Raw genomic sequence first — 27,126 nt, forward strand, 5'->3', positions numbered from 1 at the left:
TATTTATATTTACTTTCTTGCATAATAAACTTTCCAACGAAGTAGTGCATAGGTGATTATGTGTAAACAGAGTATCCACGAGCTAAGTACTATCAGAATAACGTAAAACGGTACTGTTGGCATATCCATCATTGAGAGAATCTTGTTTGGCGAACGCAAGTGACAGTAGATTTCCGAGCACGGCAGATTTGATCGGTTAAGATAAACCGCCTGCATCATTCCTTCGAATGTGTATCTACAATAAAACTTACATTTCTCAAATTTACTGAAAAAATGAGGCAAATTGGAAATACAATAAAATAGTGTTTCTACAAATAGAAAGCAAGAACAACTGTTTATAAATAGCCATTATAAATTATTATAAAAAACGGTACATGTGGAAAACATTATGTAGTAATAATAAATTCAAATGCTGAAAATTTTTATTATTAGTAATCGCTATGGTATAAAATTGTCCGTACCTGAAAAAACTCATAGTGCTTAAAGGCTGTAGGTATATCGATATTTCTCTAAATTTCAAAAAATATCCGGCGAACAGCAATAATGGTGTACTGACTGCCGGTATTAAGAAGAAACCTGACTGAAAGAAATTATACTTGGTCAGCTACATTATTTGTTCATACATACTAAATAACAATCAAATTGAAATTTGAATGGTATAAGCTGCTCAATATATACGTATATAAACTGAAAAATTATTTATTATTATAAATAAATCATATCTAATGATTTATTAACTTATTATTACAAATAATTATAGGCGCGATATTTTCCGATATATTAATATTGTAATAAGTATGCAATGTTAATTTATTATAGTCTTTTTTGTAGCTATTCTCTCTAATAGCGCAAATATCAATAAAAATAATACCGCCGCTGAAATAATACCTCGGTGCCAAAAGCTGCGCCTGTAAGTATCCCGACCGTTTGTCCAAGAATTGTAATTAACAAGCAAACGCTCCACATCTGTAGAATTCTAATACATTCCATTGGCTGTCCCGTCATATAATATGCTGTAAACAGGAAAGATGAGGCACAAAGTATCTAGAAATTAGAAAAATCTTTAATTGATTTCAAAACATATGACAAATGTATTTAAGTGATATTAGCCAGAACTTCGCATGTCTGAAAGAAATAATTAGCAATAATACAAATAGTACTGCATTAAAACATACTTGTAACGGGAGATCCGTTAGTATTTTTACGCTATAGTAAGCCCTCAAAGAATACCAGTTATTTAAATATTCCTGCAGAAATACTGTCGCTTCTGTGGGAACTACAATCAGATTAACATGGTATAGCTATTTATGAAAATCATAAAACGCATTTATAATAATTTTAAACACGTCAAAGAAGTTGATTTTACTTTTCTTTTAGTCTTTTAGAGTTATACATGTATAATTTAGTTATGTGTCAACAAAATCACATAAATTATACAATACATTACGATTATACGTAAAAAAAAATGCAGAAATATGAAATATTACTTACACATCTGTACTGTAGGCATGGCATTTGCGAAGAATAAAAATAACAAGAAGAAAAATAAGCAAGCGGTGTTACTGAGCACTTTCTCCGCGTCGTCGCCAAAATTATAGAAAACTGTTCCTAATAACAGGCCATTCACTACATGCGCCGCAAATCTTAATTTTGTCAAGGTCTGAGAGATCAAGTACACAAAATGATAGCATTTTGATTTTTCAAGCAAATTGTTCGAATATTACTTTTGATAGTTTCTACTCACATTATCTCGCTTGATGTAAATCAGAGATCTTGAAAATAAAATTTTTTGCTGTTGCCATGTCGACTTTTTTGGTATTATACTATTTGTGGACGTATCTATGTCGCCTGTTTCAAATTTCTGCTTAGAATCAGACAATTCTAAAAAAAAATCCAATTATTGAAAGTTATTAGTTACTGAAAAATTATATCTCATAATTTTGAATTGTATTGCTTTATATTTATGCTTTTCAAATGACATTAATTTTACATCATACACAAGAGAGATATAGTCCTCGAGGTTTAGATACTCAATGCCTGATCCAATATTTCTAAAAATATTGTGGATATTCTTGTTAGATAAAATACTCACGCTTTCATTAGCCAATCATCGCGTAGCAAGATGGAAAAAATTGTATAAATTAATATAAATTATTTAAATAATTGTTAATAAATTATTAATGATGAATTATTATTATGGATTAACAAAAAATCGAGATAATTAAGAAATAATCGTTTAATAATGTATGTATCAGTATTTTTTACCATTTTCATTACGTTTATTGCGCGATCTGAGGTTTTCGTATTCATCACGACAAATCTTGTGTAAATTCTCTAAATCTCCACCTCTTTGCTCTGTTATGACCTCAAGTACTGCGATCAGGAAAACACAATCAATATCACATGTGGATTGTTCTTCATTTTTTTTTAAATTAATAATATTCTTTGAATCATTTTTAATATCATAAATATTATATAGTAAGATTTGCAAGATTAATAAGAAGAAATCGGCTCTCAAGTAAAAGAATATATAAGAAAAATGCGCACAACTCTAAAATATTTTATGTTAATACTCTTTTTCTAATACTCCTGCCTCTTTGTAATTTACTTATTAAGTCGGATCGGATCGGTAGAGTCGACGTTACCGAATTCTGCTATGTTGTAGAAGCTGGGACACGTGAACCCGGCGATGCTGTACGTATTTAAGATCTCGCTCTTTGGACCACAGTACATACTTCTGCCTTGGTTAAGTACCATTATGTCATCGAAGAGCGAAATCATCTGACTGCTGGGTTGATGTATCGCGCAAACCACAGTGCAGTTCTCTCTCGCCATACCGTGCAGCATGTTAACGAGCTGTTCAATGCAAATCGTATAATTATATGCAGCACATTAAGAACGCTTTGATGCTTGCTTTAACATCTCGGAATAAAATATAATATTCTAGCTACGTCGCAGGAATATTGCTGGAATATTTTGCGTTTGTATAGGAATTATTAATAGAATTAGAAGAAAAATAAATATCGATTTATGTCGGCTAATAGCGAATATTCTTGTAAAACGATCGCTATTGATGTAATCTGCATTAATAAATTAATATGCATTAATTTATCATCGTACCTGATTGGACGCCACACTATCAAGACCGCTTGTTGGCTCGTCTAATAAGAGAACGGATGGCTTGGTGATCATTTCCACGCCGATGGAGAGTCTCTTTCGTTCGCCACCGCTTAATTTTTTTGCCAATGTATCCAGGCAATTTGACAAGCTGAGACTCCCCGCGATATCGTTCACCTGACAGAAATAATATCTGATGATGCGTCAATCTATACAACTTTTTAATTTGTTCACCATAGCAGGCTTATATAGTAGAAATAATAATATATAAAATATATCTTTATATAATTATTATATATATATTATAATAATTTAATAATACATTTTATACAATACATAGCGGTTGGAACGTCTCTCTCTCTCTCTCTCTCTCTCTCTCTCTCTCTCTCTCTCTCTCTCTCTCTCTCTCTCTCTCTCTCTCTTTCTCTTTCGTATTTATATTTTACTTACAATTAAGCAAATCGCTTGTTCGTCCTGTTTAACGTCGAGTTTCAGCCGAGCCGCTATGTAGAGAGTCTCTCTCGTCGTGAGAAACGGCAATAGATCGAATTGTTGCGGCACGTAGCACACCTGTTTGCGAAACATTCCCCTGTTTCGTTCAACGCCGTTTATGGTGACAATGCCCTTAACGTCGGTCAATCGTTCGCCCGACACGACTTTCAGCAAGGTGGTTTTTCCCGCGCCAGAAGGTCCGATTATTACTGTGAGTTTTCCCAATTCGAAGTGCCCCGTCACATTACGCAGGATTGTTTTCTCGGTCCCTACAGTATAAGCATACTTCTTTAACTATATTTAGACAACACGTGGAAAACGCGATTTGATTGCGTGTCACATTTACATTAAAATCGCATTAAGATCCAAAAAAATCACACAGAGATTTGTTAGAAAAACTCGAAGCATTATATTATACATGCACGTATATTTCGTTTCATACTTATCTCAAATTAATCAGTTATATTATATGGTAATGTGCACTAATACGCACATATATGATTGTATATTGCACATTTAATTGCGAAACTGATAAGCGTTGGGTAATTTTTTGATAGGAAAAGACATGCGTGTCCAATTAATCCATTTTATAATTACAAATGAAGCTGTGTAACCTTCAAAACCTGCTCCTTTAAATAAAACAATTTTTCAAAAAAATAATGCGCATATACGCAATACGCACCTATGCGTTTTATAAATCATATTCATAGATTTTCAGGATCGCTAAGTCCTAAATTAATAAATGAGATAATTTTAGCCAAAATCCGAAACGCGATGTATCTGCTGTCGCTATCGGCTATCAATATATAATCTTTGACATATGTTGCACCCATCTTAGAGATATTATAATATATTATTGTATATATAAATATATGTCATATTATATAATACGTTATACTTGAAAATTTTCTATTTTAAGATTAGAGCAAACAATACATGATTTGTATTTTTATTACAAATTTATGTAATGAGATGATAAATAATTTTAGAACACTCTGGAGATATTCAAGATAATTGTTTTATATTGCGACACGTAATTGTAATAAGCTTTGTAATGAGAACTTATTTGCGGATCATAACTTTTATATATAATGACATTTTAATTTTATTTTTAAATAAAATATTTACGTCATTATTTTTAAATAATTTATATAAAGACATTTAGCTCTTCTTACGGTTCATAAAATAACATGCTTTTCTAAACACGAAATCTAGTACGATCATAACATTAGCTCTATTTAGGAAATTAACAAAGTTGTATTAGTTACTTGTACATACATGATAATGTGAAAAATTTGATAATTAACATACGTAATCTTTTGTTATCTACGTAAAATTTCGTTATTTCGATCAAAATAACTACAAACGCGGACACGTACATACGTCAATATATAATCCATAGCTTTATTATTTATTCTATTGCGAAATTAGAATCTAAATCTTTTGGTTTAAGCTTTAAATTAATTGTGTCAGTTTCTTTTTTAATCTGACTCATAAAATAACTGGAGATATAACCACAAGAAGCGGATGTAAATTCAGTAGTGTAGAGATGCCTAATCTCTATAAGTTTTAAAAACAAACATTTTAAAACATTAAGCTGTATATATCTTATGGTTAAATTTTAGTTAAAATGTTGCGACATATAGATGATATTTGTGCGCTGAAAACTCACAACGTTAAAAATGATGATTTACGCGCGAATTTACGATTGAGCGAATTTAATGAACATATCAATATGTAAATACTAGAAATCATCAGACGGATGTGTTTAGCGCGCAAATCGAGACAACATACGTATTATATTTGCGTGACATGTATCGCAATTGCAATGTAATGACGTGCGCTTACGTTACTATATCAATCGAATGATTAGATCAGTTATTTTTTATACAGCTATCTAAAGCTATCTGAAGATATTACGAAGCGCGTACGAGTAAATTGTGTCAGGATATCGAGAACGCAAAATCGCAACTTTCAGAAATATGTGGGTCGATGATGAAATGTTCTTGCCTTTGCGGTTACGACGAACCGAATAACAGAGATCGCTGAATTCGATGCACATCTGCGAGTTCCACGATTTTCCGGGTTCCAGCAATTTTTCCGACTCCTGCAAACTGATCTTGCAGGAGTCGTCGTCCAGCATTTTCGCTGCGCCGTTCGCTTCCAGCATCTTGCCGAACACTTAGTAAAATTAGCAGCCGTCCGCCGTCAATTAATTAATTGAAGAACCGGCGTTTACGCTGATGGTCGTACCAGATGCATGATACGCGACAATCGTCGAATTCTTTATCAATCGTACACGGTCGGCATAGCGTCGTGCTACGACTTCATGCGTTGACTGATCTTGTAGCACTACTGCAGTTCGTTGAGTCTAGCAGAACGACAGCCGGTCACTTTCACAAGGCGAATAAATGAGTGAATTTGCTGCGAACCTGTTTTATAACGCACAAGTTCTCACTATGTTTTTGTAACTGTCGAGCACGTTGAATGTTTACTGAGTCAGTGTCTACAACGTCTATATGATATAAATGATAAAATCGCTCTTCTTAATGATTGCGTTTTAACCTTTGGTCTTTTAAGTGTAATATGACTTCATTTCTTATACTAAACATATAACAGTGCCATTAAGCGTGTATATATATGGTGCATTCCACGTGTCAGGGGTCCACCTAAAAATGAACTGCTTTTGGGGATTTTTAAAATGATTATGAAAACATGTTAGTGCACATATTGTATAAGATTAAAGATAAAACAAATTGGTATTATATGCTTTGCATCCAAGATATTAGAGATAAGAACGTTTTAAGAAATTTTTCTCTTTTTGATATTTGTAGCTAAAATTACAAAATATACAAAATTTTTATAGATATAATTTTTTTAGAATTTTTCCCGTACTTTCAGATAAAAAAGTTAATTTTAGCAAGAAAAGTTTAATAGTATAAAAAAATCAATTTTTTATTTTGAAATAAGTAATCGCAATAGGATCTACTTTTAAACAAATATTTTTTCCAAATTTAGCCAAATTTTAGCCAAAAACTCTATAACATCATATTTTTATAATATCAATATCTTTTTAAATTAGTCTAATTATTTAATACTACATAAACATAAATAATATATTTTTAACAAATGACTATAAAATAAAAAATAGTTCTGGAGTCTTTGTGTTTTATATTTTTTAGATTCACTTTTTTCTTTTTTTTTATGGAAAGAAATCATTATCAAAACTAAATTCTTTTAAAATTAATTGATCTCGCTTGCATCAGGAATAATCGCATAATATTTTAATGTGCCCGAAATAGGTTTTGCTAGTGCGAATCTTGGTTCCAAACACTTACTTAATTTCTTGTGATTTGTTTTCGAACTAAATAAAATTGTTGTCTCTTTCACATTATTTGATGCCCATAAGTAAAATGTCTCAACATTGAAGATTACAGTTGGTTGCAAACTAGTTTTCCTTGCTAGTTATTTTAAATTTTCACCAATATTATCACAGTGACTTTTAAGGTAAAGGTACCAATACCCGGACATGTACCTATATCCGGACACCTTTATTATTTATAAGTATAACGCGAATTAAAATAAAAGATAAAAGTATTTTTTTGTAGTTTGAAACTTTAATTATAATATCCAAACGTTTATTTTCATAAATTTATATTTTTTTAAAGGTATCTAGACACAGATACGTGTCCAGGTATTGGTACATTTCCTATGCTTAAGTGTCCGGGTATTGGTACCTTTATTATACCTTACCATATGTTGTGATAAACAAGTGCCATTCTGCCGTGATATAAAAAAATCACACGCATAATAAAGCAAATTATGTAAATTGTATTTATTTTTATAATGTTGGCTGGCTCCATCTAAAATAGACAATAATCAGGCTTCGATTCGCACTGCTATATTATTATAAAATGAACGTTATAAAGTTCGTCATTATTACAGTTTTATAGCCATCATTTCAGACGATCTTACAACACGGTAGGTAGCGGTGTGCGCTTTTCAACAATTATTAATAAAAAGGACTTAAAACAAAAGGGTATTCCTGTTAAAATATTATCTATTTTAGGGGTTTTTTCGTCAACTTGATCAATTCGACGCATTGATTCTTTACTTGTACCTTAAGATATTTTAGTTTATTATACTGTTATATTTAATTTATTTTATTATAATAACGCCAATCCTTACATTATTACCATAATCAGTTATAAAAAAATAAATCTTATTACATTGTTATTATTGAGCGTGTTATATATTTAAGTACAAAAAATTTATGCAATTTTTACATTTCTAATCTTATTGTCTCTCTTAACATATTCTACTTACTGTTACAGAGAAAATGTGCTAAATCATTAATTTTTTGTTTGAGACATACTTAGAGAGAGATACTTTCTTGTTCAAAATAAGTATTAACACGTTACTTTCTTGCAAAATAAATTTTCCAATAAAGTACTGCATAGGTGATTATGTGTAAACAGAGTATCCAAGAGCTAAGTACTATCAGAATAACGTAAAACGGTACTGTTGGCATATCCATCATCGAGAGAATCTTGTTTGGCGAACGCAAGTGACAGTAGATTTCCGAGCACGGCAGATTTGATCGGTTAAGATAAACCGCCTGCATCATTCCTTCGAATGTGTATCTACAATAAAATTTACATTTCTCAAATTTATACTGAAAAAATAAGGCAAATTGGAAATACAATAAAATAGTGTTTCTACAAATATAGGAAGCAAGAACAACTGTTTATAAATTATTATAAAAAACGTTTCATATGAAAAACATCATGTAGTAATAATAAGTTTAAATGCAAAAAATTTTTAATATTAGTATAATCGCTATGGTATAATTAAATTGTCTGTACCTGTAAAAGCTCGTAGCGCTTAAAGGCCGTAGGTATACCGACATTTCTCCAAATTTCAAGAAATATCCAGCGAACACCACTAATGGCACACTGACTGCCATTATTAATAAGAAACCTAACTGAAAGAAATTATACTTGGTCAGCTACATTATATATATATATATATATATATCTGTTCATACATATTAAATATAACAATCAAATTGAAATTTGAATGGTATATAAACTGAGAAAAATTATTTATTATTATAAATAAATCATTTAATGATTTATTAAACTTATTATATACTATTACAAATAACTATAGCCGTGATATTTTCCGATATAATATTGTAATAAGTATGTAATGTTGACTTATTATAGCCTTTTTTGTAGCTTTTCTAATAACGTAAATATTAATTAAAATAATAAAAAATACCGCAGCTGAAATACCTTAGAGCCAACAGCTGCGCCTGCAAGCATCCCGGCCGTTTGTCCGATAATTGTAATTAACAGGCCAACGCTCCATATCTGTAGAATTCTAATATATTCCATTGGCTGCCCTGTCATGTAATATAATATAAACAAGAAAGATGAGGCGCAAAATATCTAGAAATTAGACAAATTTTTAATTGATTTCAAAACCAATAATAATATATTTAGGTGATATTTAGCCAGAACTTTTCATATCATGTCTGAAAGAAATAATTAGTAGTAATTAGTAATAATACAAATAATATTGCATTAAAACATACTTGTAACGGAAGATCCGTTAGTATTTTTACGCTATAGTAAGCTCTCAAAGAATACCAGTTATTTAAATATTCCTGCAGAAATACTGTCGCTTCTGTGGGAACTACAATCAGATTAATATGGTATAACTATTTGCGAAAATTATAAAACGTATTTATACGTATTTATAATTTTAACACAAAAAATTGAAAGTATTGTCAAAGAAATGGATTTTATTTTTCTTTTAGTGTTTTAGAATTACTAAAAAGGATATAGTAATAGTATAGTATATATAATTTAGTTATTTGCCAATAAAATCACATAAATTATACATTATATTTATACGTAAAAAAAAATATACAGAAGTATAAAATATTATTAGAAAAATCTGTGTCACTTACACATTAGTACTGCAGGCATAGAATTAGTGGTGAATAAAAGTAACACAGAGAGAAATAAGCAAGCGATATTACTGAACACTTTCTCCGCGTCGTCACCAAAATTATAGAAAACTGCTCCCAAAAACAGGCCATTCGCGACGTGCGTCGCAAATCTTAGTTTTGTCAAGGCCTGAGAGATCAATCGCACAAAATGATAGCATTTTGATTTTTCAAACAAATTGTCCGAATATTACTTTTGATAGTTTTTACTCACAATATCTCGCTTGATGCAAATTAGAGATCTTAAAAATAAAACCTTTTGCTGTTGCCATGTCGACTTTTTTGGTATTATACTATTTATGGACGTATCTATGTCGCCTGTTTCACATTTCTGCTTAAAATCAGTCGATTCTATAAAAATAAAAACCCAATTATTGAGAGTTATTAGTGACTGAAAAATTATTTCTCATAATTTTGAATTGTCTCGCTTTATATCTTTATGCTTTTCGAATAACATTAATTTTATATCATACACAAGGGAGATATAGTCCTCGAGATTTAGAGATACTCAATGCCTGTTCCAATATTTCTAAAAATGGAGAATATTCTGGATATTCTCGTTAAATAAAATATTCACGTTTTTATTATCCAGTTATCGCGAAACAAGATGGAAAACACATTGTACAAATTAGTATAAATTATTAAAATAATTGTTAATGAATTATTAATGAATTATTATGGATTAACAAAAATTCGAGATAATTAAGAAACGTTTAAGTATATAACCGTTTAATAAAGTATGTAACATCGTATTTACCATTTTCATTAGGTTTGTTGCGCGATCTCGACTTTTCGTAATCATCACGACAGATCTTGTACAAATTCTCTAAATCTCCACTTCTTTGCTCTGTTATGACCTCAAGTACTGCAATCAGAAAAACACAATCAATATCACATGTGGATTATTGTTCTCCATTTTTTCCAAATTAATAATATGCTTTGAATCATTTAATATCTATATAACAAATTAACAAATGTAACAAATATTATGTAGTGAAATTGTTGTGTAACATCGAAAAGTAATAAAGCCACAATTCTGTAATAAGCATCAATACTATACATATCAAGTTAAACAACTAATGTGAGCATTTTCTTTGTATTTGCACATAATATTGAGACTTGTATTTATATCAAGTTTTATAATTTTGATGCTTTTCGAGATATCGAGAATATTTCAGTTTATGCAAGGTAAACTTTTCGAATACTTTTTTCTGAAAATACATATCTGTCTTAAGAAAGTCTGTCTGTTACTCTATCTTTTTAATAAAAACGAATTTGCTATGTAAGATTAACAAGAAAAAATTTAAGAAATATAAGAAAAATGCGCGCCAGCTCTAAATTATTTTATGTTACAACTTTTTTTCTCCCGACTGCTGCCAACCTTCGGTTGGCAAAAACGAGGGAGTATGCGTTTCTCCGAGGCCGAATCTTTGTTACCTTAGTTCTCGATAACTGCAACATACTTTGATATGTGCTTCCGTATATAAGTTTCTTATTAATCAAGCAAGATTTATTCTAATTCTTCTGCCTCTTTGAAATTTATTTATTAAGGCCGCGGTCCATTTGACGCTACAAATGCTTCGAAGCGTTCTTCTTCTTCTTCTTTCTTTATTGAAAGAAAGGAGAAAAAGAATGCTTCGAAGCATTTGTAGCGTCAAGTGGACCGCAGCCAAAGTCGGATCGATAGAGTCAACGTTACCGAATTCTGCTATGTTGTAGAAACTTGGACACGTGAACCCGGCGATGCTGTACGTATTTAAGATCTCGCTTTTTGGACCACAGTACATACTTCTGCCTTGGTTAAGTACCATTATGTCATCGAAGAGCGAAATCATCTGACTGCTGGGTTGATGTATCGCGCAAACCACAGTGCAGTTCTCTCTCGCCATACCGTGCAGCATGTTAACGAGCTGTTCAATGCAAATCGTATGATTATATATGCGGCACATTAAGAACGCTTTGATGCTTGCTTTAATGGCATCGCGGAATAAAATATAATATTCCAGCTACGTCGCAGGAATATTGCTGGAACATTTTACGTTTGTATAGGAATTATTAATAGTATTAGAATTTAAGAAAAATAAATATTGATTTATGTCGACTAATAGCGAATATTCTTGTAAAACTATCGCTATTGATGTAATCTGCATTAATTAATTAATATGCATTAATTTATCATCGTACCTGATTGGACGCCACACTATCAAGACCGCTTGTTGGCTCGTCTAATAAGAGAACGGATGGCTTGATGATCATTTCCACGCCGATGGAGAGTCTCTTTCGTTCGCCACCGCTTAATTTGTTCGCCAATGTATTCAGGCAATTTGACAAGCTGAGACTCTCCGCGATATCGTTCACCTGACAGAAATAATATCTGATGGTGCATTAATCTACATATAATTTTTTTGTTTGCCACAGCAAGCTTATTATATAGTATAAGAAATAATAAAATATATTTTTATATAATTATTATATATATTATTCATTTAATAATACTGCATTTTATACATAACAGTTGGAGCGTTTTTCTCTCTCTCTCTCTCTCTCTCTCTCTCTCTCTCTCTCTTTTGTATTTGTATTTTACTCACAATTAAGCGAATCGCTTGTTCGTCCTGATTAACGTCGAGTTTCAACCGAGCCGCTATGTAGAGAGTCTCTCTCGTCGTGAGAAACGGCAACAGATCGAATTGTTGCGGCACGTAACGCACCTGTTTACGGAACATTCCTTTGTCCCGTTCAACGCCGTTTATGGTGACAATACCCTTAAGGTCGGTCAATCGTTCGCCCGACACGACTTTCAGCAGGGTGGTCTTTCCCGCGCCAGAAGGACCGATTATTGCTGTGAGTTTTCCCGATTCGAAGTGCCCCGTCACATTACGCAGGATCTTTTTCTCGGTCTCTACAGTAAGCATTTTTCTTTAACCATATTTATAGACAACACGTGGAAAACGCATTATAATTACAAATAAAACTGTGTAACCTTCAAAACCTGGTTCTTTAAATCAAACAATTTTCCAAAAAAATAATGCATATACGCAATACATCTATAACTGCGTTTTACAAATCATTCATAAATTTTCAGGATCGCTAAGTCCTAAATTAATAAATGTGATAATTTTAGCCAAAATCCGAAACGCGCATGTATCTGCTGTCGCTATCAACTGTGAACTACATAATTTTTGACGTATGTTGCACCCATCTTAGACATATTATAAGATCAATTTTAAGATTAGAGCAAACAATACATGATTTGTATTTTTATTACACATTTATGTAATGAAATAAATAATTTTAGAGAACACTTTGGAAACATTCAAGATAATTGTTTTATATTGCGACACGTAATTATAATAAGCTTTGTAATGAGAACAAAAACTTTTTTGCGGATAATAACTTATATATATATAATGACATTTCATTTTGTTTTTAAATAAAATATTTACGTCATTATTTTTAATTAATTTATATAAAGACATTCAGCGCGCTCTTCTTACGGCTTACAAAATGACATGCTTTTCTAAACACAAAATCTAGTACGATCATAACATTAGCTCTATTTAGGAAATTAACAAAGTTGTATTAGTTACTTGTAGTACATACATGATAATGTGAAAAAATTGATAATTAACATACGTAATCTTTTGTTATCTACGTAAAATTTCGTTATCTCGATCAAAATAACTATACAAACGCGGACACGTATATACATACGTCAATATATAATCCATAGCTTTATTATTTATTCTATTGCTAAATTAGAATCTAAATCTTGGTTTAAGCTTTAAATTAATATTGTGTCAGTTTCTTTTTTAATCTGACTCATAAAATACCTGGAGATATAACGACTAGAAGCGGATGTAAGTTCAGTAGTGTAGAGATGCCCAATCTCTATAAGTTTTAAAAACAGATTGCCGGATAAGTTTTAATATCTTCTCACTTTGCTAATATTTTCGCACTTAGCTTAAACAATAGTACATAATGGTGTACGTACATCACATTTTAAAATATTAAGCTGTATTTATCTTATAATGAAATTTCAGTTGAGCGAATTTTTACGATTGGGCAAATTTAATGAACATATCAATACGTAAATACTAGAAATCATCAGACGGATGTGTTTAGCGCGCAAATCGAGACAATAATCGAGACATACGTATTATATTTGCGTGACATGTACCGCAATTGAAATGTAATGACGTGCGCTTACGTTACTATATCAATCGAATGATTAGATCAATTATTATTTTTTATACAGCTATATAAAACTGTCTGAAGATATTACGAAGCGTACGAGTAAATTGTGTCAGGATATCGAGAACGCAAAATCGCAACTTTCAGAAATATGTGGGACGATGATGAAATGTTCTTGCCTTTGCGGTTACGACGAACCGAATAACAGAGATCGGTGAATTCGATGCACATCTGCGAGTTCCACGATTTTCCGGGTCCCAGCAATTTTTCCGACTCCTGCAAACTGATCTTGCAGGAGTCGTCGTCCAGCATTTTCGCTGCGCCGTTCGCTTCCAGCATCTTGCCGAACACTTAGTAAAATTAGCAGCCGTCCGCCGTCAACTGATTAATTGAAGAACCGGCGTTTGTGCGTACTGAGCATACGAGATGCGTGATACGCGATGATCATCGAATTCTTTATTAATCGTACACGGTCGGCATAGCGTCGTGCTATACGACTTCATGCGTTGACTGATTTTGTAGCACTGTAGTTCGTTTTGAGTCTAGCAGAAGGACAACCGGTGACTTTCACAAGGCGAATGAATGAGTGAATTTGCCGCAAACCTGTTTTTTATAACGCACAAGTTCTCACTATGCTTTTGTAACTGTCGAGCACGTTGATATATGATGAATTTCACGTGTCAAAGATCTATCTAAAAATAATACTGCTTGGAATTTTTGAAATGATCATAATAACATGAAGCGGATGTAAGTTCAGTAGTGTAGGGATGCCGAATCTCTATGAGTTTTAAAAACAGATTGCTGAATAAGTTTTAATATCTTCTCACTTTACTAACATTTTCGCACTTAGCTTAAACAATAGTATCACATCTTAAAATATCACATTTTTAAATATTAAGCTGTATTTATCTTATGGTTAAATTTCAGTTTTGAAATGTTGCGACATATAGATGATATTTGTGCGCTGAAAACTCACAACGTTAAAAATGATGATTTACGCGCGAATTTAATGAACATATCAATATGTAAATATTAGAAATCGTCAGACGGATGTGTTTAGATTAATTGAAGAACCGGCGTTTGCGTACTAGGCATACGAGATGCGTGATACGCGATGATCATCGAATTCTTTATTAACCCTTAAATGCCCAGTGGGGTCCAGCGGACCCCAGACCCTTTAGGATGAAATGTTTTCAAATGTTCTTGCCAAAAATGGCGCTCATGCTCCCCGTGATGATAGTTGAGTGCGTGACCTACCCGTTTGTACACTTTTAGCAGTACTCAGTTTACTTAATTTTTTATACTATGTTGAACGTGAAGTTTTAACAATATAAGCATTTTATTCTCTTTTCTAAGCCTTGAACAACATTGAAAAAAATTTTCATAACTAAAAATCAATTAAATATCACGGAGTAAGGAGACATTTTTCATGCTGGGGTCTTTTAGACCCCTCATGTCATTTACGAGATTCTTGAGAGGTGTGGCATTTAAGGGTTAATCGTACACGGTCGGCATAGCGTCGTGCTACGACTTCGTGCGTTGACTGATCTCGTACTACTGCAAGTATAGCAGAAGGATATAGCCTCGGTCACTGCCAATGAATGAGTAAATTACCTGCGAACCTGTTTTACATCGCTCAAGTTCTCACTGTGTTATATAACTATCGAGCACGTTGAATTTTTACTTAAGTTTACTGAGTCAGTCTGCAGTGTCTAGATGATGTAAGATCACTCTCTGTATCTTAATGATTGCGTTATGACCCTTGGTCCTTTATGTAATATTGACTTTCATTTTTTACATTAAGCATAATATGTGTATATATAACATGTATGTATAATATTATGCGTATGTATATACTATATATACATGTATATTTTTATAACTATGTATATAGTAAGTTTTATATAAAATAATAAAACAAATAATTTTTACGAAATGGCATTGAGCTATATTTAGCATTTTTACATGTTGCGTTAATAGTAAAGCGCGGTTAAACGCGCACTTTGACGAACTGATTTTTTGCAAAAGAAAAGAACACATTGACTTGTATATAATAACATCTAATGTCCAGGACAGATATATCGCATTTATTTATATTATTTTCCTTTTAGTGTTAATTTTGTCGGTTTTTGTACTTCTCAGTTCTTTGTTAAATAACATTTGTGCGCGAAAAGTTTCTTGACTTTGTTCTATAAAACAACAATTTTTTGGTTTTTGTTTTATTTAATCATTTTGTTTTTAACTACAGACATTTATAACATTTATAACATTTTGTTCATAACAGAGAGGTAACATGATAAGAAAAGTTAATGTCTGTTTTAAGATAAAAACTCACGTACATAGCTTGAACGAAAATGTCATGGTAAGTTTGAACTGAAATTATATCAATGATAATAAATAGTAAGGATAACTGAAATATATTATAATTAGATTTATCAAACTAAAAGCGTACATGTATTATTTTATCAACTGGAACAGTTGATAAAATATTATCTAGCAATATTATAATTTTCGACATATATTACAAATGTATATTATAGCATGTTATAGTTAACCAAGTGCAAATTGCATATTATAGATAAGTATGTCATCATCACATATAGATCAAAAGAAATAAGTTAATCTTAACAGGTGAACCCGCTGTGGTTCATTTACCCGACTGACACGCGTGTAATTGTAAAAACTGTACGAAGTTTTATCTCAAGGTGTGCTACATGCGTCTCCTGATCCTTACATTTAATATAATATATGCTACAATGTCCAAAACAATACACACTGATATTAATATTATTATATTAAACCAATAATTTATGTTCTCCAAGCCCAATTCCATGAGCAATTTTTTAGGACTAACGAAATGGCAATAATCCGCCGAGCACTTCAGTTTCGCCCGATCGTACCTACAATTATAAATATTTCTTTTAGATTTTGTGGTAGAGAAGAGGAAAGACAAAGCGAGAAATTAAATAAATGTAGCTGAATTATTAATTATTCTTAAATAATAATTTCTTTTAATATTTATACTCGCAAAATTTAGAATAAATGCATTGTAGTCAAAAGATGAGAGTCTTACCCGTAAATCGCCATCAATACTCCCTCGAAAGCATATTTAAAGAACGACATGTTAAACAGCCAATGTAAGTAGGGCTTCACGTCTTTAATATTTACGAAGAAACCACTGAGCAAAAAGAATGGCATAATTGCAAACGGCCCAAAAATTACGCTATCCTAAAAGAAAGCAATTGCCAATTTACAAGTTGTGATTAGACGAATTGCATTAGTTTAAAATTTTCAATTCCAGTCATGCTTTTTTCGATCCTCTTAAAATAAGAAGAGAGAGAGAGACAACAGATAATATATAATCGTTAATATAAATTTGAAATAATTTGATATAATTTGAAAAATTTTAAAATAACATATTAAATTAGATTAAATAGATTAATACAAACTTGGACTTTTAGCGAACACCCCATGATAAATCCAATAGTTTGACCAACCAGGCTGGCAACGAAGCACATGAGCATGTACAATCCAAATCTTCTTCCTTCGGGAAGCTGATCGCTCATGTAATACACTATAACGGTATAGACAAACGTGGCAATAAGTTGGACTAGAAAATCGGCCAATTTGCCCGCTAAATAGTACGATCGTAGTTTGTACCAACGATTGAAGTGCTCGCGTTTGAGTATCGGTAATTCCAAAGGAACTGCGAAAACGGGAAAAAATATAACGGCGTTGTATTTCAGAGAATCTGTCGGGCCATAAAAAAAATTGTCAATAAAATTAAATATAACATAATGACGCATTGATTTTGATATCAGTTTTTATATCTTAATTGTTTACTTATAAAATTCTATTGTTTTTCCATTCATGTAATTTTTTATAAGCCATATTCAATGAGGTGTTATCACGCATTTATGTTACATACAATACATTAATTAATATTGGCTGTGTTTCAAAATTCATTGCCAGCGCTGAAAATCTATGGTATACGTTTACGTTACATTTACTGTATATAAATTTCCAGCGCTGGCAGTGAATTTTGAAACACAGCCATTGTTGCACATTATGTATGTTGCATTATACACATAATGAAATTAGATTTCGCCAAATGTAATAGACATACTTGTGACCATTGTAGCGCTAAACGCACTGTACACGAGAAACATGATGTTGTAATACGATAGACTAAAATTGTCTAAAACGAAAGCAGCGTCTTGACCGATTTTAAAATATAACGTGCCGACAATCAAAGCAATCGCACAATGCATTGTAATCCGTAAAAGTGCGAAGACCTACACAAAAATAAATAAAATAGTAAAGATAAAATAAATATTATTACAAATAAATTAAATTTATACAAATGAATAAAAATTTAAATTTAAAAGAATTTTTAATTTTTTAATATTAATACTATTGCTACTATAAAGTAAATTATATTGTAATATAAGTTAACTGAAACATTTATATAATTAGAAATTTTTTTTCCCGATACTTATATGAAAAAGGAAGAGAGAAAGAGAGAAAGAGAGAGGGAGAGTAAATTCTCTTTAGCACGGTAAAACGTGTCTTATGAATAAGATTCGTAATGTAATATTACCTTATCGCGAAATAATCTAATTGCGTTTCTTTTGATAAGAACACAAAGTTGTCTCCAGGAGTTGGCAGTGTAATATGGAGTGTTGAATTCCGTTTCGAAGGAATACAATCTCATAGTCATCTGTTGCGATTTAATACTTTCTTTGCTTTTGTCCAAGTAATGGATATTCGTCGACCTCCATACATCATTCCTACCATTCTCAATTGACTCCACCAGCTTGGATATGTGAGAACCGTAATCGCCGTTGCATATCTCCATCACTACGGAACAGGAGCTTTAAATTCGTGTCACCTAGATTTTTGTGCAATAAGCAAGTGATTTGTCTGCTTTGAAACGATAAATGATGAATAATTACAGAAATCAACAGGATCGTAATGCGTTGGACAGTGTAATCCTATACTGTTTAGATACGGCACCAAATTTTGCGTGCTGCCCGTGTAAACACAATTGCCGTCAGCAATCACGTAAAGATGATCCAGCATGTTGAAAAGGATCGCGCTCGGTTGATGAATCGTGCAGATTATGGTACGTCCTTTTTGCGCTAATTGCTTTAAAAGTGCTAGGCACTGCTTTGAAGAAGTGCTGTCTAAACCGCTAAGAAGGATTAATTGAAGTTGTATAACCAGGTACGTGACAAGAAAAGAAGCATAGGCTTTCATCGAGAAAATCATGTAATATCTACCTCGTAGGTTCATCAAGAAACATGACTGGGGGATCGCTGATCAGTTCAAGCGCAATGGCGAGTCTCTTTCTTTGTCCTCCGCTAAGTTTGTCAGTAATCACATAACGAGACTCATCGAGCCCCATCACTACTAATATTTCGTCGATCTGTTACGACAATTAATTTTTACTCGTTAAACTCACATTTTAGTAAAAAGTCGTTATAACATCATTAAATATATATAATCTGTATTTATCGAGATCTATTAAACTTAATTACTTTATTATAATAAAATAGATAAAGCGTGCATAATTTATTTGATTCATGATACACAAATTTTTCAACTCTTAAAATATTTCATGCAGAGGCGTATTCAGGGGTTGGTGAAACTGGGTGCAAGCCTATTAACAACGTTTCTCTTGCAAATGAATTCAAGATGATTTCAATCAAACCCCTGGTGAAAATAAAAATCGGAGCGTAAGTCGAATATAAAAGGAGAATAATAAAAGCGTAAACGAAGTTTTTAGGAAATATAAATTGAAACGCCTCTTATATATATATATATATATATATATATATATATATATATATATATGAACATTGAAAATGATGTCTCGATATTGATCTGAAAAAAGTGCTGTGTGAATCCGACAAACCAAGTTGGCTCACAGTTTTTCAATGTTCATATCGGTAAAGACGTTATATATTGCCAGTTACGGTCGATTTAAATTCCTTTAAATAATAATTGTTCAAGAAGAGAACCAAAGCGTCACAAAATAACGACTCGAAAATAATTGTTCGTACGTGGAAATTGTCGTTTCTTAACACAATAAATTACTTATATACCGAAAATGATTTTGTTTATCTGTCATGTAAGATATTTTATTTAGTTCCCTCAGTCCCCGAAGAATTATATACACAGTAGCGTGTCAGCAATATCTATATACCTTCTGTAATTTCTCATGGTTATTCAATCCGAGTTTGAGATCGGCAGCGATGAGCATAGCTTCCTGCACTGTTAAAAGTGATTGCAGATTATCATCCTGCATTATGTAGGCAGATAATTTACGAAACTCCGATATATTTCGTTCCCGTCCATTTACCATGATCTTGCCGGTGACTGAGGCAGTTCTGAAATGCGATGGGTCGTTAATTTACATATCATTGATCCGTATTAATACTATATAATTTCTTCTTATCATTACACACAATCAATATGTAGGTAATAATCTATGCATAGAGCATAGATAAACGATTGTAACTAATTAGCCCACTGTTCTCTCATTAGCAAGTACGTATACGTTATAATTAATAAACAATTAATTGCCAATATTTGGTACGTACCCTAGAAAAATTCGCCAATCAATCACCAGTTCGAAATCGGGCCATGTTCAAAAAAAGAAGCAGATAAGGATGCGCAAGAAGATAAGAGTGCGAAGAAGATAAGATTAAAAACTCACACTTATATTTTTGTGCGATATCGCGATGCATCGTGCCAGGTGCATCTAAAGAGCGAATGGATACTGATATTGACGCGTAGATAAAAATATTCGTGCGCGTATACCGTAACTTTGCACCAATTATGTCCACACAATTCTGTGTAAGAACGAGCGAGCTCAAATATAAGTAAGTTGTGTAAAGCTCGAGCCTAGCGTTGATATAACGATTCGCAATCCACAGGAAAAGATTCCACAGAGCAAAGAGATCTCGCTAATCAAAGCTGACAATGAAGATTATCAGTACGATATCTAAATTCAAGGCTATTTTCCGAGCGGTTATCGATCGAATTAAATCAAGATACTCTCGTTTCGGAGAGTATCTCGATGAACATTCCAGTTGATATTTGAAATAGGGTGGTCAGTAAAATCTTCAATTCACAAAACACTTTGAAAAATAAAGAGATCCGTCTTTAATATGTCGAAAAAAAAAATCTAAACAGATTATAAATAAAATATTATAATTTGACCTCAACGTAATGTATTTTCTATTTCATAATTTTTATTAATTAAACAAGATCTTTCATTACTTTCAATTGCTTGGTGTTTGCTGGTTTTCTGCTTAATTATGATACTAATATTCTTATTAAATTATGCAGCAAATCCGATATATTACACGAGAGATCAAGAAAAAAGTGTTACAAATTTTATATTCGTAAATTTCAATTAAAAATTATCTTGATGCGTAGATCTCTTGAAATAGCCGATAGTAAACGCCTGAATTTGTATTATTCTCTTGCACGCTTCGGGTGAAAAAAAATTTACGAACTGGCAATTGCGGCTTTTTCTCCGCCCAGGAGATAAAATTGACCAGAGTGTGTACCACTAGTCATATATACTAACGTGAAACCCGCCAGGATGTCCATTAATGTAGATTTCCCAGCGCCCGAAAGACCCATAATAGCTGTGAGCTCGCCCGGTCGAAAGTCGCCATGAAGATCGCTCAACAATTTTTTCCTCTCTACAAAACAAATTGCATAATTATTCTATGAAAGAAATGTTTAATAAGTATATAACATTGTTTGATACATAATGGGACATGACAAATTCGCGTAAACGGAATGCAATCAATGTCCTAATTACAATCCAAACAAATTGCCACCGAAGTGAAAGTTTCACAGGTAGGAACATGCGCGGCATGTTGCCGCTGCCGTAACATATGCAAGGAATAATAATACTACGAGATAAAACAGTGCTAAAGGAAGACATCATAATAAGCATGTTCACGTATTTTATAATTTAACTTAAATAAAAAATAACAGATTTCCTCCAATGATTTCTTTGTGTAAAATTGTGTGTTAAAAATTCGTTGAACATATCTCTTTGTTCTTCTTATTGTTTTATACTTAATATTTGATTTGCAATCAATTTAATCAGAGACTGATAACCTTTTGGGAAGTAAATGCATATCAACATTTCGAATCAAAGTCTAACTTCATTATTTATGATTTATTTATTATTAATGATAAATAATATGTCTTCGATATTTGATCTAAATTGTAAAATATCAAAAATTTGTTTACAAATTCTGTAAAAGTAAAATTTACATAAGAACTTTATTAACATTTATTAATACAAAATTTTTTATTAACTCGCAGTGAACAATAGCTATTGATAGAGTGAACTCTTGAACTGAATTTTTTTATGTAACCAATTTTATAGCGCCATCCATCTTGTAAAAAATCGCGTTTAAAATTATACTTACTTATTGTGTTTGTTCCTACGTCAATACAATTATTAATGTATGTTACATTATATAACAAAATTATTCAAACTAACGATTTTATCTTTCCCCAGAGAAATATTAATTCTTTAAAAAAATATTGTACATAACAAAACTGTTGTCAAGAAATAAATAAAATTGCGTATAAGTACTTTTTTCATTTCTAGCTCATTCTTTTTTAATTTTCCTAAAATAATTTATGTATATGGTTGAATACGATTGAATTTGTCTTTAAATAAACAATGTGATTATAAAAACAGAAATAAAATAGTTTTTTCCGCCAACAATAATTAAACAAGAAAAGTTTATTGATTTCGACTTCAATTGGCAAAATAAATTGAAACGTTGCTACGTTTCGACCCCTCGGATCGGATCCTTATCAAGCAATCTGCTTGGTCGAGGGGTCGAAACGTAGCAACGTTTCAATTTATTTTGCCAATTGAAGTCGAAATCAATAAACTTTTCTTGTGTGATTATAAAAACATTTTAAATCTTTTTTCGAAAAAAGTAGTGAATAATAGGGGTACTTAAAAAAAACATTTTCGAAAAATCTAAAAAATTATTAAGTACTTTTGAAACAATAAAAGTTTTAAAATTCATTTAATCGACTACAATTGGCCATATAATCGTCATGACAATTCGACCATTGGTTTTTTGGTCCAATTAATCGTCAAGACGTTAATAATAATCTTTGATATACATATATTGATATTATGCAAAATTGTTTTATTTAAAATAATTTGGCATATGTCTTATCACTCTTTTCGATAATATACGTTTAGAAATATAAGAGTCGATTTTTACGAAAGAGCGTATCGCCTTCATGTGCTTAAAAGCACTTGTGAAAAAACATGTGTCTCTTATTTTGATCTTTACCACATCATATTTAAAGCCCATCAAAATCAAGAAGGAGGATCCGTTTGTTCGTCAGTTGTGTTGATATCTAACAAGAATTTATGACTCTATATATTATCCGCATCATAATTATTCAATTAACACGCTTGAAATAATTGGTCTTTGTACTTGTAATACGAAACAGATGTTCGGTATCGTTAAAGTTATATATTACCTGCAGCAACTATAAATGTTTAAATTGCAAATATACAGTGTAGTTAAGAAGTATAAATTTATTAGTTTTGATATTGTGACATCTGTTTCAACAACTACTATTAACGTTACAAATATTTGAATATTATACATATATATAAATTTATCACGGTTATCTAAGAATTGTTAGATCTTGTAGAGATAGATTTATCTATAGAAAAATAATATTTCAGCAACAATCGAACACCAATCTCGTAAGAGCGATGCAATATATATTATCATTATCTTGCTACACTTTGAAACGAAGTCAAATAGCACACAACTCGCGCGTATATCTTATCGATTTCAAAGTATTCTCAGCTACACCATTGGCGTGTCTGTGTTCTGAGAATAGGTATTCGTTTTCTAAACGACGAGCTCTTATCTTAATTTTCATATTTATGAAATAAGAATAAAATTGATTTTCCATTCCGTTATTCTCACTTAAAAACAACATAACAAACAATTTTAGTAAACGTTAATAAACTCTTACTTACTATGTTTCAAACGTTTAATAAAAATTACTCTCATATTATAACAGTAATTTGTAATAATTATTCTTTAATCATTATTTATTCTATATATTATTATACAATATTGAAACAGCATTTATACACAGTTATCTCTACAAATTAAACTTGTCAAAACTAGAGTTAATCATATGTGTAACAAAACATTAATTTTAACGTATTAGAATATTTTTCATGTTATTAGAAACGCTATATATTTATTATATTTATATAATATATAATTATAATATACGCTCTCCCCTTTTCCCGATGTTTATATCTGATCGAATTACGTTATGTGTATGTCTCATAAATACTTATTAAATATTATTTTTACTATTATTTTATATATCGCTTTATTTACCCTTTGTCAAAATCCCTTTCCGTACGCTGTACGATATATCCTCAAAGAGGAGATAGAGCGAACGGTCGATCTGCACGTTGTCCGGCGCACGCTGTTGCGGATCTCGCGACCTTTCCGCAGCTCCGGCAGCTCCCATCATCACTGCAGCCAGATGCGTTCGTTCGATCGGCGTCACACGCCTTTCTCGTCGGCAATCTCCTCGCGTTGAGTTTTCGCCGCGCGCGAGCGCGTTTCACATTTCTTCCGCGCGCTTTCCTTTTTTGCCCGATCGACTGGGCAAACGCAATAAACTTCACCACATTCGATTCCGCGCGCGCGCGCGCGCGCGCGCTTTATTCCGCGCGCGGTTTTCTCCTCGGGCCGGATCGACTTATAGCGCACAACTTCGCCAGGGTTCGATTCTGCGCGCGTCCTTATCCGCCCGCGAGCGCGCGCGTATGTATATACACGCCGAACGCCGAACGCCGCACGGCGCGGCGCCGCGTCGCGCGCCCGCGACAAAGCGAGAATTTCACTCTCGCGTCTCGCGTTCGCGACACGTCGTTCCTTGGCGTTCGAACGCGCACGACTGAAGCAAGCGGCCCTCCCTTGTCAGCTGAACGACAATGATCGCGAAATCGATGTTTCAAAGTCCAACGCGGCCGTGGCTCTTCGCGCCCGTTGTGAATCCGCGTTATCGGGACGCGCGCTCTCACCGAGCGAGATAAGATTTACGATTTACTATTGTCGGGAGAAAAATCGCACGTGACACCTCGGCTACGCTGACTTCTCTCTGTTTCGAAAGCGAAAAACGTGGAGCGTATTAAATGAGATTCTATATTAAGGAATTTGAAGGGAGAGGGAGTAATCTTTTATTCAGCACCATGCAACGCGTATATATATACGGTTCTGCGACAATGAATCATATACCGATTACCGCGGCGAGATTCCGCGGAAGAACAAGAGAATTTCTCGTTCGATTGATTGTTCGCTTACCGATCACGTGACACGCGTATCGTAAGAAGAAAAAATTATCTTGCAATACGGGAGAAAAAATGAAAATGTAATGAAAGCAATTGATAAGAATAATGCCGACTTGTTGACTGCGCGGCGGCTTGTAATTCGATTTAATAACTATCGTATACGCTATCCGATCCAAAATTGTTCTTCTTTTTTTTAATCATATAATATTTAAATATATAAGCTTTTTCAATACTTAAACTACAACTTTTAGCATACAATATCTATATATCAAAGATTGTTTCAAATGTACAGGAGTATCAAAATATAGGTTCAAATTTAAATATGATCATAAAAGTTATAATCGGAAAATAAAAATTTTGGATCGTATAGTATACGGTAGTTACTAAACTGAATTACAAGTCGCCGTGTAAGCGTAGTCTCATTGCCAGTGACATATATATCTCTTTTTGGCAAATTAATTTTATTTCTTTCCGCTTAATTATTTCCTTCCTCCTCGTTAGAGGCAATTAGAGGTTAGGGTTAGACAAAGAAGCCTTGTTCGTTTTCGCTGCACTTTTGAACTAGTGCAATAAGTTAGAATGAAAGAAAATATGTATTTGTTTCATTCTAACTTATTGCACTAATTCAGAAGTGCAGCGAAAACAAGCATCGATCTTTCTCGGTGATTTTTAGCGTAGCATGAAAAAGCAGTTTTGTATGGGGAAGGGCATATTATAAAAGAACACATAATTATATATAAAATATATATGTCCGTATATGGTTTTTCTCTCGTATAATCTGTTTAATCTTACATTTAAGAAAAATAATAAGAAGATGAGTTACAAAATAATTAAAAAGATAATTTTTACATAATTGTTTTACAAAAAAGTATAAAGGTTTAGGAAATAAGGAAAAATGTTCTAAATATAATTATGTAATAATTATATAAAATATGATTACGTATAAAATATTGTATATAAATCTAATCGCAATTTTATTTTTTGTAAAAAAATTGCAGTTATTTCTTAAATTATTTTTTAATTGATCTTATTATTTTTCTATATATACCAGACGCAGAAATTATACAAGAGAAAAAAAACAGGCTGGTTATCAGGTTTGATAAAAAATACAATAATAAATGTTATCATAAAATATAAAGAATTATTTGCGCGGTAAGATTTAAAAGTTCTCAAAAAGCGATAAAAGTTCTATTAATTATTATACTTGAACTCTTATGTTTTGGTTTCATCTTCTAGACTTAAATTAAAAATTTTTTTAAAATAATACTTATTTTTCCAAAAAAGTTAATTACTTCTCAAGCAATACCCGCAACATTTCGTTAACACAGATATAATTATTAATAGTTCGTTATCAAAAGAAGATTAGAAATAATTTCGAAACGATTCGTACAGTCAGAACTTTTTTGCCGCGGGCAGAATTCCACCGGTTGAATAAATAATCGATATAAAGTTTGTCGAGTCTCGAGATCTCGAAGGACAGTTACGTTGTCGATTCTGGACAACTTCGTTCGGCTAGAAACTCTTCCATTGGTGTTTCCAACGAGCGAGAGTTCCGGTTCCTCAAAAGTCTCCTATCCTACCAGCTACCGGTCGGCAAGGGTGCATCTCGCGCGTCATACCACTGGCTTATCGCTCCGGCCGGCGAGGCAGCGGGCAGCGGGTTGGCGTACGTGACAAACACCGAAAATTCGAATCTCGCACGCGTCTGGCAGACGGCGCTCCGGTCGCCGCGACCTAATCAGAGAAACTTGCACAAGTCGCCGCTCGCGACCACGACTGCTCTGGCTCTGGAACGCCACCTCGCCGTGCACGTACGGACGACGCGCGGTCGCGCGACTCACGGCACTACCCGCACTCCGCACTACGGCACACGGGCCGTCACGGGCCTCACAAGTCACAGCATCGACGA

The 27,126-nt window shown here is 32.6% G+C and overlaps 3 protein-coding genes across 8 annotated transcripts; all 3 read right to left on the bottom strand.

Moving 5' to 3' along the window:
- Window positions 1–2: 2 nt before the first annotated feature.
- LOC143902502 (ATP-binding cassette sub-family G member 4-like) lies at window positions 3–6,115 on the bottom strand. Of its 3 annotated transcripts, XM_077415463.1 has the most exons (11): window positions 5,620–6,114; window positions 3,568–3,878; window positions 3,121–3,294; window positions 2,646–2,856; window positions 2,266–2,373; window positions 1,745–1,881; window positions 1,492–1,660; window positions 1,176–1,276; window positions 889–1,044; window positions 462–580; window positions 3–235 (listed from the first exon to the last, which is right to left on the bottom strand). In XM_077415463.1, the coding sequence occupies exons 1-11, from the start codon at window positions 5,777–5,779 to the stop codon at window positions 10–12; spliced, it is 1,872 nt and encodes a 623-aa protein (XP_077271589.1). In that variant the 5' UTR covers window positions 5,780–6,114; the 3' UTR covers window positions 3–9. The 3 variants fall into 3 exon arrangements, with proteins under 3 accessions (XP_077271589.1, XP_077271590.1, XP_077271591.1); XM_077415464.1 differs by lacking the exon at window positions 2,266–2,373; XM_077415465.1 differs by lacking the exons at window positions 3–235; window positions 462–580 and having other exon boundaries at window positions 906–1,013; window positions 5,620–6,115.
- Window positions 6,116–7,839: 1,724 nt separating this feature from the next.
- On the bottom strand, window positions 7,840–14,956 carry LOC143902503 (ATP-binding cassette sub-family G member 1-like). The gene is made up of 11 exons (XM_077415466.1): window positions 13,996–14,956; window positions 12,214–12,524; window positions 11,810–11,983; window positions 11,325–11,535; window positions 10,383–10,490; window positions 9,840–9,976; window positions 9,587–9,755; window positions 9,209–9,309; window positions 8,907–9,062; window positions 8,475–8,593; window positions 7,840–8,252 (listed from the first exon to the last, which is right to left on the bottom strand). The coding sequence occupies exons 1-11, from the start codon at window positions 14,153–14,155 to the stop codon at window positions 8,027–8,029; spliced, it is 1,872 nt and encodes a 623-aa protein (XP_077271592.1). The 5' UTR covers window positions 14,156–14,956; the 3' UTR covers window positions 7,840–8,026.
- A 1,388-nt stretch (window positions 14,957–16,344) lies between these two features.
- LOC143902505 (ATP-binding cassette sub-family G member 1) lies at window positions 16,345–27,022 on the bottom strand. 4 transcript variants are annotated; one of them, XM_077415469.1, is made up of 11 exons: window positions 26,702–27,022; window positions 24,256–25,027; window positions 21,417–21,534; window positions 20,025–20,208; window positions 19,099–19,244; window positions 18,772–19,010; window positions 18,417–18,676; window positions 17,943–18,111; window positions 17,266–17,522; window positions 16,890–17,044; window positions 16,345–16,716 (listed from the first exon to the last, which is right to left on the bottom strand). In XM_077415469.1, the coding sequence occupies exons 2-11, from the start codon at window positions 24,392–24,394 to the stop codon at window positions 16,527–16,529; spliced, it is 1,857 nt and encodes a 618-aa protein (XP_077271595.1). In that variant the 5' UTR covers window positions 24,395–25,027; window positions 26,702–27,022; the 3' UTR covers window positions 16,345–16,526. The 4 variants fall into 4 exon arrangements, with proteins under 4 accessions (XP_077271595.1, XP_077271594.1, XP_077271593.1 ...); XM_077415468.1 differs by having other exon boundaries at window positions 26,608–27,022; XM_077415467.1 differs by having other exon boundaries at window positions 26,510–27,022.
- Between the last annotated feature and the right edge of the window lie 104 nt (window positions 27,023–27,126).

This window comes from Temnothorax americanus, unplaced genomic scaffold (genome assembly GCF_048541705.1).
Source record: "Temnothorax americanus isolate GAGA-0224 unplaced genomic scaffold, ASM4854170v1 Scaffold4, whole genome shotgun sequence".
NCBI classification, from domain to species: Eukaryota; Metazoa; Arthropoda; class Insecta; order Hymenoptera; family Formicidae; genus Temnothorax; species Temnothorax americanus.